Raw genomic sequence first — 18,367 nt, forward strand, 5'->3', positions numbered from 1 at the left:
ATTGGATTTTGGGCTCCCCCGGTGGCCACTGGTGGAATTGAACTGGTGTGCATCATCCCCTCTGTTCACCTGTTCCCATCAGGATGTGGGAGTCGCTATTTAGCCTTGCTCCTCTGTCACTTCCATGCCGGTCAACATTGTAATCAGAAGCCTTTCTGTGCATGTTCCTGCTGCTAGACAACTTCCAGCTAAGTTGGACTTTAGTCCTTGTTTGTTTTTGCATTTTGTTCCAGTTCACAGCTGTAGTTTCGTTTCTGTGTCTGGAAAGCTCTTGTGATCTGAAATTGCCACTCTGATGTTATGAGTTAATACTAGAGTCTTAAAGTAATTTCAGGATGGTGTTTTGATAGGGTTTTCAGCTGACCATGAAAGTGCCCTTTCTGTCTTCCTGCTATCTAGTAAGCGGACCTCAATTTTGCTAAACCTATTTTCATACTACGTTTGTCATTTCATCTAAAATCACCGCCAATATATGTGGGGGCCTCTGTCTGCCTTTCGGGGAAATTTCTCTAGAGGTGAGCCAGGACTATATTTTCCTCTGCCAGGATTAGTTAGTCCTCCGGCCGGCGCTGGGCATCTAGGGATAAAACGCAGGCAACGCTACCCGGCTACTGTTAGTTGTGCGGCAGGTTTAGTTCATGGTCAGTTTAGTTTCCATCCTTCCAAGAGCTAGTTCTTATGTATGCTGGGCTATGTTCTCTTGCCATTGAGAACCATAACAGTTTGACCGGCCAAAAAGGGTTAAATTAATTGCAGAGAAAGGAGAGAAAAGAGAAGTCTGCTGAAGATTTTTTTTTTTTTTTTTCCCTTCAGTTCTGAGTGTGCTTGTAATTGAATCTCTTGCAAGTCTGCCTATATTGCAGCCTTCCTCTCTCTCTCTCCTTCTAATCCTGGAATGGCTCTGTGTTCACCTGTTTAAAATGGATATTCAGAGTTTAGCTGCAGGTTTGAATAATCTCACCACGAAAGTTCAAAATTTACAAGATTTTGTTGTTCATGTTCCTATATCTGAACCTAGAATTCCTTTGCCTGAATTTTTCTCGGGGAATAGATCTTGCTTTCAAAATTTCAAAAATAATTGCAAGTTGTTTTTGTCCCTGAAATCTCGCTCTGCTGGAGATCCTGCTCAGCAGGTCAGGATTGTGATTTCCTTGCTCCGGGGCGACCCTCAGGATTGGGCTTTTGCATTGGCTCCAGGGGATCCTGCGTTGCTCAATGTGGATGCGTTTTTTCTGGCCTTGGGGTTGCTTTATGAGGAACCCCAGTTAGAACTTCAGGCGGAAAAGGCCTTGATGTCCCTATCTCAGGGGCAAGACGAAGCTGAAATATACTGCCAGAAATTTCGTAAATGGGCTGTGCTTACTCAGTGGAATGAGTGCGCCCTGGCGGCGAATTTCAGAGAGGGTCTCTCTGACGCCATTAAGGATGTTATGGTGGGGTTCCCTGTGCCTGCGGGTCTGAATGAGTCCATGACAATGGCTATCCAGATCGATAGGCGTCTGCGGGAGCGCAAACCTGTGCACCATTTGGCGGTGTCTACTGAGAAGACGCCAGAGAATATGCAATGTGATAGAATTCTGTCCAGAAGTGAACGGCAGAATTTTAGACGGAAAAATGGGTTGTGCTTCTATTGCGGTGATTCAACTCATGTTATATCAGCATGCTCTAAGCGTACTAAGAAGCTTGATAAGTCTGTTTCAATTGGCACTTTACAGTCTAAGTTTATTCTATCTGTGACCCTGATTTGTTCTTTATCATCTATTACCGCGGATGCCTATGTCGACTCTGGCGCCGCTTTGAGTCTTATGGATTGGTCCTTTGCCAAACGCTGTGGGTATGATTTGGAGCCTCTTGAAACTCCTATACCCCTGAAGGGGATTGACTCCACCCCATTGGCTAGCAATAAACCACAATACTGGACACAAGTAACTATGCGGATTAATCCGGATCATCAGGAGATTATTCGCTTTCTTGTGCTGTATAACCTACATGATGTGTTGGTGCTTGGATTGCCATGGCTGCAATCTCATAACCCAGTCCTTGACTGGAAAGCTATGTCTGTGTTAAGCTGGGGATGTAAGGGGACGCATGGGGACGTACCTGTGGTTTCCATTTCATCATCTATTCCCTCTGAGATTCCTGAATTCTTGACTGAATATCGTGACGTTTTTGAAGAACCTAAGCTTGGTTCATTACCTCCGCACCGGGAGTGCGATTGTGCCATAGATTTGATTCCGGGTAGTAAATACCCTAAGGGTCGTTTATTTAATCTGTCTGTGCCTGAACACGCGGCTATGCGAGAATATATAAAGGAGTCCTTGGAAAAGGGACATATTCGTCCTTCGTCATCTCCCTTAGGAGCCGGTTTTTTCTTTGTGGCTAAGAAAGATGGCTCTTTGAGGCCGTGCATTGATTATCGGCTTTTGAATAAAATCACGGTTAAATATCAATATCCGTTGCCACTGCTGACCGATTTGTTTGCTCGCATAAAGGGGGCCAAGTGGTTCTCTAAGATAGATCTCCGTGGGGCGTATAATTTGGTGCGAATTAAGCAGGGGGATGAGTGGAAAACCGCATTTAATACGCCCGAGGGCCACTTTGAGTATTTGGTGATGCCTTTTGGTCTTTCAAATGCCCCTTCAGTCTTCCAGTCCTTTATGCATGACATTTTCCGTGATTATTTGGATAAATTTATGATTGTGTATCTGGATGATATTTTGATTTTTTCGGATGACTGGGACTCTCATGTCCAGCAGGTCAGGAGGGTTTTTCAGGTTTTGCGGTCTAATTCCTTGTGTGTGAAGGGTTCTAAGTGCGTTTTTGGGGTTCAAAAGATTTCCTTTTTGGGATATATTTTTTCCCCCTCTTCCATCGAGATGGATCCTGTCAAGGTTCAGGCTATTTGTGATTGGACGCAACCCTCTTCTCTTAAGAGTCTTCAGAAATTTTTGGGCTTTGCTAACTTTTATCGTCGATTTATTGCTGGTTTTTCTGATGTTGTTAAACCATTGACTGATTTGACTAAGAAGGGTGCTGATGTTGCTGATTGGTCCCCTGCTGCTGTGGAGGCCTTTCGGGAGCTTAAGCGCCGCTTTTCTTCCGCCCCTGTGTTGCGTCAGCCTGATGTTGCTCTTCCTTTTCAGGTTGAGGTCGACGCTTCTGAAATCGGAGCTGGGGCGGTTTTGTCGCAGAGAAGTTCCGATTGCTCCGTGATGAGACCTTGTGCTTTTTTCTCGCGTAAATTTTCGCCCGCCGAGCGGAATTATGATGTTGGGAATCGGGAGCTTTTGGCCATGAAGTGGGCTTTTGAGGAGTGGCGTCATTGGCTTGAGGGGGCTAGACATCAGGTGGTGGTATTGACTGACCACAAAAATCTAATTTATCTTGAGTCCGCCAGACGCCTGAATCCTAGACAGGCGCGCTGGTCGTTGTTTTTCTCTCGGTGTAATTTTGTGGTGTCCTACCTGCCGGGTTCTAAGAATGTTAAGGCGGATGCCCTTTCTAGGAGTTTTGAGCCTGACTCCCCTGGTAATTCTGAACCTACAGGTATCCTTAAGGATGGAGTGATATTGTCTGCCGCTTCTCCAGACCTGCGGCGGGCCTTGCAGGAGTTTCAGGCGGATAGACCTGATCGTTGCCCACCTGGTAGACTGTTTGTTCCTGATGATTGGACCAGTAAAGTCATTTCTGAGGTTCATTCTTCTGCGTTGGCAGGTCATCCTGGAATCTTTGGTACTAGGGATTTGGTGGCAAGGTCCTTCTGGTGGCCTTCCCTGTCTCGAGATGTGCGAGGCTTCGTGCAGTCTTGTGACGTTTGTGCTCTGGCCAAGCCTTGTTGTTCTCGGGCTAGTGGATTGTTGTTGCCCTTGCCTATCCCGAAGAGGCCCTGGACGCACATCTCGATGGATTTTATTTCGGATCTTCCTGTTTCTCAGAAGATGTCTGTCATTTGGGTGGTGTGTGATCGTTTCTCTAAGATGGTCCATTTGGTTCCCCTGCCTAAGTTACCTTCTTCTTCCGAGTTGGTTCCTCTGTTTTTTCAAAATGTGGTCCGTTTGCATGGTATTCCGGAGAATATCGTTTCTGACAGAGGTACCCAATTCGTGTCTAGATTTTGGCGAGCATTCTGTGCTAGGATGGGCATAGATTTGTCTTTCTCGTCTGCTTTCCATCCTCAGACTAATGGCCAGACCGAGCGGACGAATCAGACCTTGGAGACATATTTGAGGTGTTTTGTGTCTGCAGATCAGGATGATTGGGTTGCTTTTTTGCCTTTAGCGGAGTTTGCCCTCAATAATCGGGCCAGCTCTGCCACCTTGGTGTCTCCCTTTTTCTGTAATTCGGGGTTTCATCCTCGATTTTCTTCTGGTCAGGTGGAATCTTCGGATTGTCCTGGAGTGGATGCTGTGGTGCAGAGGTTGCATCAGATTTGGGGGCAGGTAGTGGACAATTTGAAGTTGTCCCAGGAGAAGACTCAGCTTTTTGCCAACCGCCGGCGTCGGGTTGGTCCTCGGCTTTGTGTTGGGGACTTGGTGTGGTTGTCTTCTCGTTTTGTCCCTATGAGGGTTTCTTCTCCCAAGTTTAAGCCTCGGTTCATCGGCCCGTACAAGATATTGGAGATTCTTAACCCTGTGTCCTTCCGTTTGGACCTCCCTGCATCTTTTTCTATTCATAATGTTTTTCATCGGTCATTATTGCGCAGGTATGAGGTACCGGTTGTGCCTTCCGTTGAGCCTCCTGCTCCGGTGTTGGTTGAGGGCGAGTTGGAGTACGTTGTGGAAAAAATCTTGGACTCCCGTGTTTCCAGACGGAAACTCCAGTATCTGGTCAAATGGAAGGGATACGGTCAGGAGGATAATTCTTGGGTGACTGCCTCTGATGTTCATGCCTCCGATCTGGTCCGTGCCTTTCATAGGGCTCATCCTGATCGCCCTGGTGGTTCTGGTGAGGGTTCGGTGCCCCCTCCTTGAGGGGGGGGTACTGTTGTGAAATTGGATTTTGGGCTCCCCCGGTGGCCACTGGTGGAATTGAACTGGTGTGCATCATCCCCTCTGTTCACCTGTTCCCATCAGGATGTGGGAGTCGCTATTTAGCCTTGCTCCTCTGTCACTTCCATGCCGGTCAACATTGTAATCAGAAGCCTTTCTGTGCATGTTCCTGCTGCTAGACAACTTCCAGCTAAGTTGGACTTTAGTCCTTGTTTGTTTTTGCATTTTGTTCCAGTTCACAGCTGTAGTTTCGTTTCTGTGTCTGGAAAGCTCTTGTGATCTGAAATTGCCACTCTGATGTTATGAGTTAATACTAGAGTCTTAAAGTAATTTCAGGATGGTGTTTTGATAGGGTTTTCAGCTGACCATGAAAGTGTCCTTTCTGTCTTCCTGCTATCTAGTAAGCGGACCTCAATTTTGCTAAACCTATTTTCATACTACGTTTGTCATTTCATCTAAAATCACCGCCAATATATGTGGGGGCCTCTGTCTGCCTATCGGGGAAATTTCTCTAGAGGTGAGCCAGGACTATATTTTCCTCTGCCAGGATTAGTTAGTCCTCCGTCCGGCGCTGGGCGTCTAGGGATAAAACGCAGGCAACGCTACCCGGCTACTGTTAGTTGTGCGGCAGGTTTAGTTCATGGTCAGTTTAGTTTCCATCCTTCCAAGAGCTAGTTCTTATGTATGCTGGGCTATGTTCTCTTGCCATTGAGAACCATAACAGTTACCCCCTGTATTATACCCAGAGCTGCACTCACTATTCTGCTGGTGCAGTCACTGTGTACATACATTACATTACTGATCCTGAGTTACATCCTGTATTCTACTCCAGAGCTGCACTCACTATTCTGCTGGTGCAGTCACTGTGTACATACATTACATTACTGATCCTGCGTTACATCCTGTATTCTACTCCAGAGCTGCACTCACTATTCTGCTGGTGCAGTCACTGTGTACATACAGTACATTACTGATCCTGAGTAACATCCTGTATTATACCCCAGAGCTGCACTCACTATTCTGCTGGTGCAGTCACTGTGTACATACATTATTGATCCTGAGTTATATCCTGTATTATACTCCAGAGCTGCGCTCACAGATTACCTAGAGGCTACATAGAACCATTTTAAGGGATTTGTAATTAAACCCTTCATGTTGTAGATTTTAGAGATATTTCTCTGTAGTGGATTCTAATAGTTTTCCTTATCTAACATTATTATTTCCTTGGATATTCTTTCTCCTAACTAGATTGATGGCCGCAGTCCACTAGCTAGTGTACCCTTGTATTATACTCCACAGCTGCACTCCACCAGTAGAATCGTGAGTACAGCTCCTGAGTATTGTACATTGGAGGGTGTCACGGATCCCAGCGAGGATACCTTTATCATCCCCACCACTTACACCAATTTGTCATGAACCGGGCTGGTTTGGTTGCCCCTGGTTCCTTTCTGAAGGGGATTTATCTATATCCCACTTCCTTGTTCCGGTTTGGAACTTGCAGCTCTCTGGTGCCCCTCTTACGCTCAGGTCAGACAGGGTGCTGCACCTAGGATAATTAGTTTCCTTTGTACTGGCTAATGGGCACACTGCAGCGAGGGCAATATAACTACTCCCATTCAGGCGTCAACAATAATTATCAACGCTGTCTGTCACTACAAAGTCTCCCAAACGCACAGCAGATATCTGCTGCCACCAGCTCCAATTTCTTAATTAATAACGGGTCTGGAGCCAACCCAAATTAGTAGCGTATTTCGCTTCAGAGGATGTGACAGTACGTTATAGAGCAAGGAGAAACAAAGCTAGTAATTTTATATATTTTACTCAAAAATAGGCAGTGTTTACGAAATGGTAAAAGGATATTATAAAAGAAGACAAGTATCGCATGTACAAACAATTACAAATAGAAAAGGATTAAAGTTGAAAAGAAACACTTACGGTTTTCCCATATTTCAGATCATGGCAAACCATGTGGCTGGGGGAGGGGCGGACATCAGAGTGCATGACAGACTCTCGGCTAGACCCGGGACAAAAGACTCCCGAAGACTGATGTCTCACTTATCTCCGTGCTCATAACCAAGGCACTCCCCCTGTGGTGACCTCACTCAGAGGCTGAATACTCCCCTTTCTTAGAGTTAGGACAAGCCATTTCTGTATGTAACTCGCTGTATGACCCTAGTAGAAGAACGACACAATGATCAGGATGCTCATCACGTCATGGGGGTTCTTTTAAGTATAAATACAGCGTAGACATGTGACCCGCTTATGGAGAAACCCATTCCTTGCATTTCATTGGGTTTAGCTCCTAGCGATTTCCGTGAGTTATAGATTTCTTGGTGGATTTTCGGAATATGTAACCCTTATATCTCTATCCCTGATCGGTGCCATTATACATAACTTTTCAAGAACAAATAGAGTCCCATGTGGTTGGAAATTTGCTGTACCAGTAATAGCTGGTATCAGGCGGGATGGGGGATGAAGGGTTTAGGCAGAAAACTGGTTTTCCCAGCACAAAGCCATAAAAATTCCTCAGTGAATGTTGCTGGCACGCTGATCTCACATTACAGCTACATAGCAGGGGGGAGGGAAGAAGAGTGGCTTTGAATTCCAGCCTGTGCTGGCAGGCAGAGGAAACTGCAGCTGAGAGCCCTGTATGTGTAATTGAAGTAATCAGAACGTCTTCCTATTTCCTGACAGAGGGGTTGTGGAAAAATGTTCTACCTTTTTTTGTTTTTATTTTTGGTCCTTGTGACACTGTAATTCCTTTTTCTCCTCACAGTGGTTCACCCTGTTCTGCTCTCCGCAGTCTTGCATCATGTTCCTTTCACTCTTCAGCCGAACAGCAGAACTCTAACAGGGCCTGCATCGGGCGCTCCGCCCGCTCTACTTTCCTGAGAAGCTACCCCGTCCTTCTGGTGCAGCCAGACGGCTCCACCATCACTATCGAGTACAAGGAGCCTCGGAGGATGCTGTTGGTAAGACTCTGCCCATACTGGGAGCCATTATATTATATCTTATTTCCCCCATCGACCCTCTGGGCGCGTAGCCCTCTTGCTCCCCCTGACGGTCCTCTGGGCGCGTCACCCTCTTGCTCCCCCTGTCGGTCCTCTGGGCACTGACATGCGTTCTCTCTTCTGTCTACAGATGCCCATAGACATCAGCACATTATCTGAAGACGAGCGTAAAGCCCGATTGCGTCAGAGGAACCAAGCAAGGAAAACCAGCGCAAAGAAGGAGCAGGAGGTCGACGATGACTTCAACCCGCAAGAATACAGGCAATTCTGGAAGAAGAAGTGATTGCACCTGAACTCTTCCCTCCAAATTAATAAACCATTTATATGACCACCATGGAGTTTTTTTATTATTGTGCACTGTCGTTACTGAGCCTGTAGAGGCATCGCCCACCCTCCGTATACCCAGCCGCCATTACTGAGCCTGTAGAGGCATCGCCAGCTCTCCATACACCCAGCTGCCATTACTGAGCCTGTAGAGGCATCGCCAGCTCTCCGTACACCCAGCTGCCATTACTGAGCCTGTAGAGGCATCGCCAGCTCTCCGTAAAACCAGCTGCCATTACTGAGCCTGTAGAGGCATCGCCAGCTCTCCGTACACCAAGCCGCCATTACTGAGCTTGTGCAGGTATCACCAGCTCTCCTTACACCCAGCCTCCCCCTTTAAGTTACGTATGTTATATGAGTGGTGATGTTCATTTTAGTATGTAAATAGAAATATTTCACGACCCTCCTGTAGAACAGTCCTGATTTAGGGACGCTGTCTTGGGAGGCCTTTCATCCTTGCCCTCCTCTCAAGAGGCCTGTGTCTCTCTACTCTTAAATTAACTCATTCTTCTCCTTTCTTGAGATTTGAGCTCCTCAGGATTTGAACCCTCAGCCTGTAGCATTGGAGGCAGCAGCTGTGGCTATAGAGCTTCATCTCTATGTATCAGTGCACTTTTACATCCTTGTATTCAGGGGCAAAATTAAAGTTACAGATTTTTTTTTCTTACTATTAAATTCCTAAAAAATAATGAAAAACATTTACAATAATAACAAAGTGGATGTGATGTCAAGAAACCTCTGACCACCGTCCATCTTAAGGTCCTGCGTGCGCTGCACTTTTTGGTGCATTTTTTTTCTCTATAGGCTTCTATGTGGAGCCTGAACAATAGCGGATGTAAAAAAAAACAAAAAACAGCACATCAAGGCTGAAAGCAGGATGGAGAACTTTCTGGAGCAGCTTGTCCGGAGAGCAGGAGAAGCTGGCTGAGAAGATGCCTTAGGGCTCATACTCACTTGCGGGAAACTCGGACGAGTCTCGCACGGCAATATCCGGCACTCAGATCAGAGTGTGTGGCCCCATAGCAATACATGCGCTGAACGCTCCGCTCCTGAGTGCCGGGTATTTCCGTGCGAGACTCATCCGAGTTTCTTGCAAGGGAGTATGAGCTCTTAAAGCAGTAGAAGAAATGGTTCCTGATGAAGAAGAGGATGAAGTGGAAGAAGCAGCGGTGAATGTAGCAGAACAGACCTGGAAATGGAGCGCTGCAAACCTAAATAGAAGATGGAAAACATTACCTGCTGTTCGTCATCCGGAAGAACAGTGCAAGGAGGAAATCACCGCCCATTATGAGGTCAGAGGTCGGGTCACATGTTTGTGAGTGTCAAGAAGCAACGGTTACCTAAACAACAAAGGGTTCCGGTTATTAGTCGCCACTGTTGTTAAAGAACAGCAGAGGCCTAGTGACCGCCAAGGCACAGCCGATACCTGGATGAATCGCTACAATGTGGAATGACAGTGGGAGATCAAAAGAGGATGAAGAGGCGCCGGCCACACCATCAGAACAATGGTGGTGCCAGTGCTCGGCTCCAAGGAGGCTCTGACCACCGAAGATGAAGGTGAGAATGTCGCTGCAGCATGGGGTGAGAAGGCCGATGTTCCCTTGTGTGTCCCCATTAGGAATGATGGGATGTGTGAGATCAGTCAGGAACTGGGCCCGATAATGGGGCTGATGCCAAACCTTCAGATAACAGTAGAGACGGGGACGAGGTCTTAGAGACTCTCACGTTCGGAAATCAGGGGCAGCTGGAGCTTGTATGTAGGAGACATTATCACTGAGATGTCTCCACCAGGATTTAATTTAAACGCTTCATTGAAAGTGAATTTGGGATAACGATTCTGTGGATTCATTGCCTTCAACATGATCAGTTTGGTAGAGGCGATAAGAAAAGAACGATGGTGGTGATATGAAGCGTAATATCCGCTGTGATCTGACGATCGGTCACAGTCCTCTTGTGTTTCCTCTGCTGGTCGGGGGCTTGTGGAGCTTTACTTAATCGACTGGGGGCAGATCACAATGTAGGGGCTATGGAGACAGAAACTGGCAGCCATGAAATGGGGTAAAACGTCGGTTTATGGCTGAAGTTAATGTTCCACACAGAAGTATAATATCTGGGCAACCAAGCAGTAAAACGGAATTTGTTTTGCCTTTAATGACGCATCCTGTAAATGGACGAGCACTCATGGATATCGGCATGAGGGCTCCTTTTATCCTGGGTTCCCATTTCATGTGGAAATGTTTTAAAGGGAATCTGTCAGCACAGAATGACTGTTCACACTGAGGCCTGGGGTTCGGGGCACCTTCCCACCTGCTTGGTTTCCCTCCATTTCTGACCCCTCTTCTTTGACTGCTCTGGTTTCATAAAGCTGGAGAAGGGTGGAGATAGATGGAAACCCAGCAGGTGTATATCATTGATTGGCCGTCATGATGCCCCCACCCCTGCGCTTGGTCTGAACAGTTATTTTGTGCTGACGACATCCTTGCACCAACCAGCAACAGCCGAGTACTGAAGAACGGCAAAAGCAGACACCGGAGAGTCTGGCAGAAGTGCAGCTCCAGCAGACCTGGAGAAAGTTGACCTGATATAGAAGGTTTTCCGGTGCTGCAGTTAATGGTTCAGCCGTTGATGGATGGAGAATCCGGCATCAGATAAAGTATAGAAATGTGTGGTTAGAGAAGGTTTCATGAGTCAGAGTTAGGCAGGATCTCCAGTTCTTCCAGCTCCTTTATCACCTTTAGTCATCCCAAAGAGAGAAGCCGGATGGTTTAGGCTGAAGCGCCATCTCCTCCAAAACAAACCTCTCTAAATGATGGAGGAGAAAAATCAGACATTTCCGTAAATCATGCGTCCTTTGGTCAGGAGACAGAATTAATAACATTTTAGGAAGAAAAGGCGCTAATAGCGAAGAGATAGGGAACCTCGGCTTCAGGTGGCGCTCAGCACCGGTGGGGCCAATTCTTTGGGATTTCAGTTTGTAGGACAATATTTTGGTAAAAGTTTACCTGAGCGTTTGTCCTTATCCTGATATTACTATGGGGAATCTTAATCCCTGCTCCAGTGGGTTTTGCAGTATGAATGGAGGACGAAGGATTGCGGCACGGTTAAGATGACTATAGGCAGCGCAAATATTGAGTCTTGTAGGCATTAATTCCAGGAGCTGGCATTGGCCATTAGACAAGGAGAAGACAGTGTTTCCGTTCTGTCGTCTAGAATCTTTAGGAATTATTGATGAATTCTGTTAACATGGAGTGTGGAAAAATGAGATACACTTGGAGTATTTCCAGTGGCCATGCTGGCGACAGAGGAGGTCACGTTACAGGAATTACAAGCGTTTCGAGGCTTCTTTGTGTATAATACCCAATGGGTAGAGAATTTTCTCTGAGACTTTGAGGAGGCCCATTAGGCTGGTCAGAAATGAGAGGATTTAGTGATGTGGCTGCAGCACAATGTTCGGGCAGCAGCGGAGACGTCACAAAGGCAGCCGGTCGTTTACTCCTCAGCGCTGCACATCATCATCGCCATCCCCATCGGGACTCACAATCTCCATCCCCTATCAATGTGTCTTTGGAGTGTGGGAGGAAACCGGTAGTTGTGGATATGGCACATAATTGTAAATGGCCGGCGGAGTTGCGGCCAAGGTGATGAAGTCATGAAGAACGTAGCCGTCCTGGAATTGTTTCCGGTAATGGTTGCAGGATTAAAGAATTCTGCTCCATTCAGACATACAGGGAGTCGTGTTTGCCATCAACAAGTTATCAGCTAAAAGTATTTGGACTGTTGAGCTGCTCAGGCATTTACTATTGTGCTGATCATATGGTGAAAGCTAATTATAGTAACATGTAAAAGTTTGGGCACCCCTGGCCAACATTACTGTTATTGTGAACAGTTAAGTAAGTTGAAGATGAAATCATGTAAAAGGCCTAAAGTTGCAGATGACACATGGCCTTTTTATTTTAAAAATATATATATTTTCACCTTAACACATTTTAAAAATTACAAAAATGAAAATGAGCCATGTGGAGATCATTTCATCTTCACCTGCTGACCTGTTCACAACAGTAGTGATCTTGATCAGGGGTGCACAAACTTTCACTGTATAGTGAAGGGATGAAGCATTCTTTCTCTCTTCGCCAGTGGGAGACATTTTGAATATTGGCATTTATGGGACATAATGAGGGTTACCTGTTTTTATATAGAGAAATCCATTGCAGACAGAACACGGGCTGATAATGGCGCCGCAGAGCGAGCGGGAGAAATACCGCAGATCAATGGAAATGGATTCTACACAACGCAGCGTAAAGGTCTGGGGACGACGTACTGAGGGGTGGACGCAAAAGACATTTATCATTCTCCTCTATTTGGAAAATGTCAGCACCGCCCTATTCTTTGGGGGCTTTACTTTTGGGGGCTTTTCTTTCGGAGGCTGTCTCTCTTTTTTTTAAGTAACTATTTCTCATTAACCAATTAAGGAAAGGATAGAGGGCGTCACCTGGTGGCCGATGACCGGCGCCTGGTATCCGTTTATTATGGTGGGAATTGGCAGAAGTGCGGTAGATGAACCTGACGGCTGCTTGTTTCGGACGGCATGTGTATTAGCGTCGGCACGTAAGTCGACCAATTCGGCGCTGTCATGGAAGAATGATAAACTGTTGATTTATGTGAGGAGATCAAAAACAGAACAATTGGGAAAAGGTTGATGTATTAACTCCTTAGTGACCGAGCCAATTTTCACCTTAATGACTGGACCAAATTTTTTTTAAATCTGACCACTGTCACTTTACGAAGTCATAGCTCTGGAACGCTTGAACGGATCCCGCTGATTCTGAGATTGCTTTTTTTCCTGACATATTGTACTTCATAATAGTGGTAAAAAATTTTCGATATGACTTGTGTTTATTTGTGAAAATATCAGAAATTTGGAGAAAATTTAGCAATTTTCAAACTTTCAATTGTTATGCCCTTAAATCAAAAACTTACAGTGAAGGAAATAAATATTTGATCCCTTGCTGATTGTGTAAGTTTGCCCACTGACAAAGACATGAACAGTCTATAATTTTAAGGGTAGGTTAATTTTAACATTGAGAGATAGAATATTAAAAATAAAGTCCAGAAAATCACATTGTATGAATTATATACATTTATTTACATTTTGCAGTGAGAAATAAGTATTTGATCCATCTGGCAAACAAGACTTAATCCTTGGTGGTAAAACCCTTGTTGGCAAGCAGAGCAGTCAGACGTTTCTTGTAGTTGATGATGAGGTTTGCGCACATGTCAGGAGGAATGTTGCTCCGCTCCTCTTTGCAGATCATCTCTAAATCATATAGATTTTTAGTCTGTCGCTTGGCAACTCAGAGCTTCAACTCCCTCCATAAGTTTTCTATGGGATTAAGGTCTGGAGACTGGCTAGGCCACTCCATGACCTTAATGTGCTTCTTTATGAGCCGCTCCTTTGTTGCCTTGGCTGTATGTTTTGGGTCATTGTCTTGCTGGAAGACCCAGCCACGACCCATTTTTAATGTCCTGGCAGAGGGAAGCAAGGGATTAAATACTTATTTCCCCCACTGTATATCACACAAAATAGTTAACAAATAACATTTCTGACATGTCTACTTTAAATCAGCATACCGTATATACTCGAGTATAAGCCGACCCGAGTATAAGCCGACCCCCTAATTTTGCCACAAAAAACTGGGAAAACTTATTGACTAGAGTATAAGCCTAGGGTGGAAAATGCAGCAGCTACCGGTGAATGTCAAAAATAAAAATAGATGCTCCATACCGTTCATTATGGCCCCATAGCTGTGCCATATAGTGCTCTGCACCATTCATTATTGCCCCATAGCTGTACCATAGAAAGCTGTGCCATATAGTGCTCTGCACCGTTCATTATTGCCCCATAGCTGTGCCATATAGTGCTCTGCACCGTTCATTATTGCCCCATAGCTGTGCCATATAGTGCTCTGCACCGTTCATTATTGCCCCATAGCTGTGCCATATAGTGCTCTGCACCGTTCATAATTGCCCCATAGCAGTGCCATATAGTGCTCTGCACCGTTCATAATTGCCCCATAGCTGTACCATAGAAAGCTGTGCCATATAGTGCTCTGCACCGTTCATAATTGCCCCATAGCTGTGCCATATAGTGCTCTGCACCGTTCATTATTGCCCCATAGCTGTGCCATATAGTGCTCTGCACCGTTCATTATTGCCCCACAGCTGTGCCATATAGTGCTCTGCACCGTTCATTATTGCCCCATAGATGTGCCATATAGTGCTCTGCACCGTTCATTATTGCCCCATAGATGTGCCATATAGTGCTCTGCACCGTTCATTATTGCCCCATAGCTGTGCCATATAGTGCTCTGCACCGTTCATTTTTGCCCCATAGCTGTGCCATATAGTGCTCTGCACCGTTCATTATTGCCCCATAGCTGTGCCATATAGTGCTCTGCACCGTTCATTATTGCCCCATAGCTGTGCCATATAGTGCTCTGCACCGTTCATTTTTGCCCCATAGCTGTGCCATATAGTGCTCTGCACCGTTCATTTTTGCCCCATAGCTGTGCCATATAGTGCTCTGCACCGTTCATTATTGCCCCATAGATGTGCCATATAGTGCTCTGCACCGTTCATAATTGCCCCATAGCTCTGCCATATAGTGCTCTGCACCATTCATTATTGCCCCATAGATGTGCCATAGAAAGCTGTGCCATTGCTGCTGCTGCAATAAAAATAATAAAACACATACTCACCTTTCTTGCCTGCAGCTCCTCAGCGTCCCGTCCCGGCGTCTCTCTGCACTTACTGTACAGGCAGAGGGCGGCGCGCACACTATATGCGTCATCGCGCCCTCTGCCTGTACAGTCAGTGCGGAGAGAGAGACGCCGGGAAGATGGAGCGGCGCCCGGCGTGTGGAACGTGGACAGGTGAATATGTAATACTTACCTGCTCCCAGCGTCCCTGGCTCCTTCTCCCGGACAGCTGGTCTTCGGTGCCGCAGCCTCTTCCTCTATCAGCGGTCACCGTTACCGCTGATTAGAGAAATGAATAGGCGGCTCCGCCCCTATGGGAGTGGCGTCCATATTCATTTCTCTAATGAGCGGTCCCACGTGACCGCTGAACAGGGGAAGAGCTGCGGCACCCGGAGACCGTGGAACGGGCAGGGGGAGCGCCAGGAGCCCCGGAAGCAGGTAAGTATGCCTCAGCGCCCTCTCCCCCTCACCCGCCGACCCTGCCGCCGACCGTGACTCGAGTATAAGCCGAGAGGGGCACTTTCAGCCCAAAAATTTGGGCTGAAAATCTCGGCTTATACTCGAGTATATACGGTAATTTTGGAAGCATAATTTTTTTTATGACGTCATAAGGGTTAAAAGTTGACCAACAATTTCTCTTGTTTCCAACAATATTTACAAAACAATATTTTAGGGATCACCTCAGTTTGGAAGTGACTTTGAGGGGCCTATGTGACAGAAAGAACCCAAAAGTGACACCATTCTAAAACTGCACCCCTCAAGGTGCTCAAAACCACATTCAAGAAGTTTATTAATCCTTCAGGTGCTTCTCAAGAACTGAAGTAAAAAAATGGACATTTAACTTTTTTTCACAAAAATTTTAGCCCCAAATTTTGGTAAAAGGAGAAAATGGACCCTAACATTTGCTGTGTAATTTGTCCTGAGTACACCAATACCCCATATGAGAGAGAAAACCACTGTTTGGGTGCACGGGAGAGCTCAGAAGAGAAGGAACGCCGTTTGACTTTAACACAAAAATGGCTGGAAACAAGAGCGGACACCATGTTACGTTTGTAGAGCTCCTGATGTACCTAAGCAATGGAAACCCCCCCCACAAGTGACCCCATTTTGGAAACTAGACTCAAAGAATGTACCTTGATTTGTGTTGAGCACCTTGAACCTTCAGATTCTTCACAGAAGTTTTTAATGTAGAGCTGTGGAAATAAGAAAAAAAAAAAATTTTGCCCACAAATGTAATTTTAGCCCCATTTTTTTTAATTTCACAAGTGTAGCCGGAGAAAATGGACCCCAAAATTTGTTGTGCAATTTCTCCTGAGTATGCCAATACCCCATATATAGAGGAAAACTACTGTTTTGGCGCACGGCAGGGCTCTGAAAGGAATGAGTGACATTTACGAACTCAGACTTTGAAAGACTGGTCTGTGGATGTCATGATGCGTTTGGAGAGCCCCTGATGTGCCTAAACACTGAAAACCCCACGTTACCCCATTTTGGAAGCTACCCCCCTCAAAGATTTTATCCAGGGTTATAGTGAGTATTTTGAACCCACAGGTACGACACAGAATTTGATAACATTAGGTCGTCATTTTGAAAAATTTCATTTTTTTCACAAAAATGTTTTATCCCAGAAATTGTAATTTCCACAATGGATAATAGGAGAAACCCCACAGTTTGTTGCACAATTTGTCCAAAATGCGACAATACCCCATATGTGGTCAAAAACTTCTGCTTGGGCACATGGCAGGTCTAGGAAATGAAACAGCGCTATTTGCCTGGGATAGATTGTGAATGCCATGTCGTATTTGAAGAGCGCCTGACATGCGAAAATAGCAGAAACCTCCCTCAAGTGATACCATTTTGGAAACTAGACCCCTCAAGGAATTCAACTTGTGGTGTAACGAGTAATTTGAACCCAGAGGTGCCACAGAGAATTTTATTAAATTGAGACAAGGAAATATGACATTTTAGTGGTAAAAATTTAATTTTTTGTATTCGCTTTAAATTTTGCCAGGTACACAAGGGTGAATAGGTGAACCTAGACCCCACAATTTATTTCCCAATTTTTTCCTGAAAGCAGTGCTGCCCCATATGTTAGAAATTACAGTTAGGCCACACGTCAGGAATGAGAAGGAAGGAGCATAGTTTGGAGCATAGATTTTCCTAGTATAGTTTTACAGGCAACATTTGCTGCGTCCCAAAGGTGCCAGAACTGCAGAAAACACCCCAAAATGACCCCATTGTGGAAACTTCATTTTGTAGACCCCGTCTATCAAAGAGACAGGATTTCGGGGAAAGAGTAAAGGGTAAGATGGAAAAGTGGAGTTACAAAAGGGAGCAAGGGTAGAACCACCCAGTTTAATTCAGGCCCACCATTGAGACCATGATGCCAAAGATGACGGGAGGCTTTTGTTATTTTTGGAGGGTTGGCAGGCCATTACAAAAACTCAATGGATTCTGCGAACAATAGGGGAGGGTTACAAAATAGATTCCCCACCCCGACAAAAGTGTCGCCTCACTCCCCCTCTTCCTCAAAAAGACTTTGAGGAGATATCAAGGACCTACTAGAATCTGAGGCAGTCAGTACAGTACCCCTCTCAGAGGTAGGACAGAGCCATTATTATTTTTTTTTCTCCATACAAAAAGCCTTTGGGCAAATACCATATCATTATAAACTTAAAACTCCTAAATCAATGTGTCAGGTACAAAAAATTCAAGATGGAGACCATAAAATCTGTTATTCCGCTAATAAGGATGAACTCTGTAATGTGGACATTAGATCTGAGAGACGCACCAAACTGATATGCCCAAAATTCTAGAGTTCCTCCAGCTAATTCAAGATTGGATTAAGGCCTAGCACGCTGAAAGTACTGATCTCGGCTCTCAGTGCATTTTTAGGTTACTCATTAGCAGAACATCCTTGGGTAGCTTGGTTTACTGGAGTGGTCACCAGACTGAGACCTACAAATAGAAAATCCGCACTGCCATGGGACCTAAACTTAGTGCTAGGCGCATTATGTAAATCTCCTTTTGGGCCTTAGGAAGAGTCCAGTATCAGACTAATCCATGAAGACTGCATTCCTGGTAGCCATCACCTCAGCAAAGCGGGTAGGAGAGAGCCAGGTGTTCTCAATAAGGGATCGATATCTACGTAATTTGGAGGACCAAATAATACTTAAACTTATCCCATCGTTTCTTCCAAAGGCAGTATTCAGCTCAAACCTGAACCAAGAGATCATTCTACCTTCCTTCTGTCCACTCCCGAGGAATGAGAAAAAAATAATTATTCCAT

At 45.5% G+C, this 18,367-nt stretch overlaps 1 protein-coding gene across 2 annotated transcripts in view; it reads left to right on the top strand.

Annotated features, from left to right (window-relative positions):
• The window catches only part of MRPL55 (mitochondrial ribosomal protein L55), a 45,878-nt gene extending 37,548 nt beyond the window's left edge, over positions 1–8,330 (top strand). For both annotated transcript variants that reach the window (XM_077267793.1, XM_077267792.1), the window contains 2 exons: positions 7,765–7,960; positions 8,130–8,330. In XM_077267793.1, coding sequence (XP_077123908.1) covers positions 7,765–7,960; positions 8,130–8,282 — 349 coding nt within the window. In that variant the 3' untranslated portion in view covers positions 8,283–8,330. The remainder of the gene's footprint in view (positions 1–7,764; positions 7,961–8,129) is intronic.
• The last annotated feature ends 10,037 nt before the right edge of the window (positions 8,331–18,367 follow it).

The sequence above is a fragment of the Ranitomeya variabilis genome, chromosome 6, assembly GCF_051348905.1.
Source record: "Ranitomeya variabilis isolate aRanVar5 chromosome 6, aRanVar5.hap1, whole genome shotgun sequence".
Lineage (NCBI taxonomy): Eukaryota > Metazoa > Chordata > Amphibia > Anura > Dendrobatidae > Ranitomeya > Ranitomeya variabilis.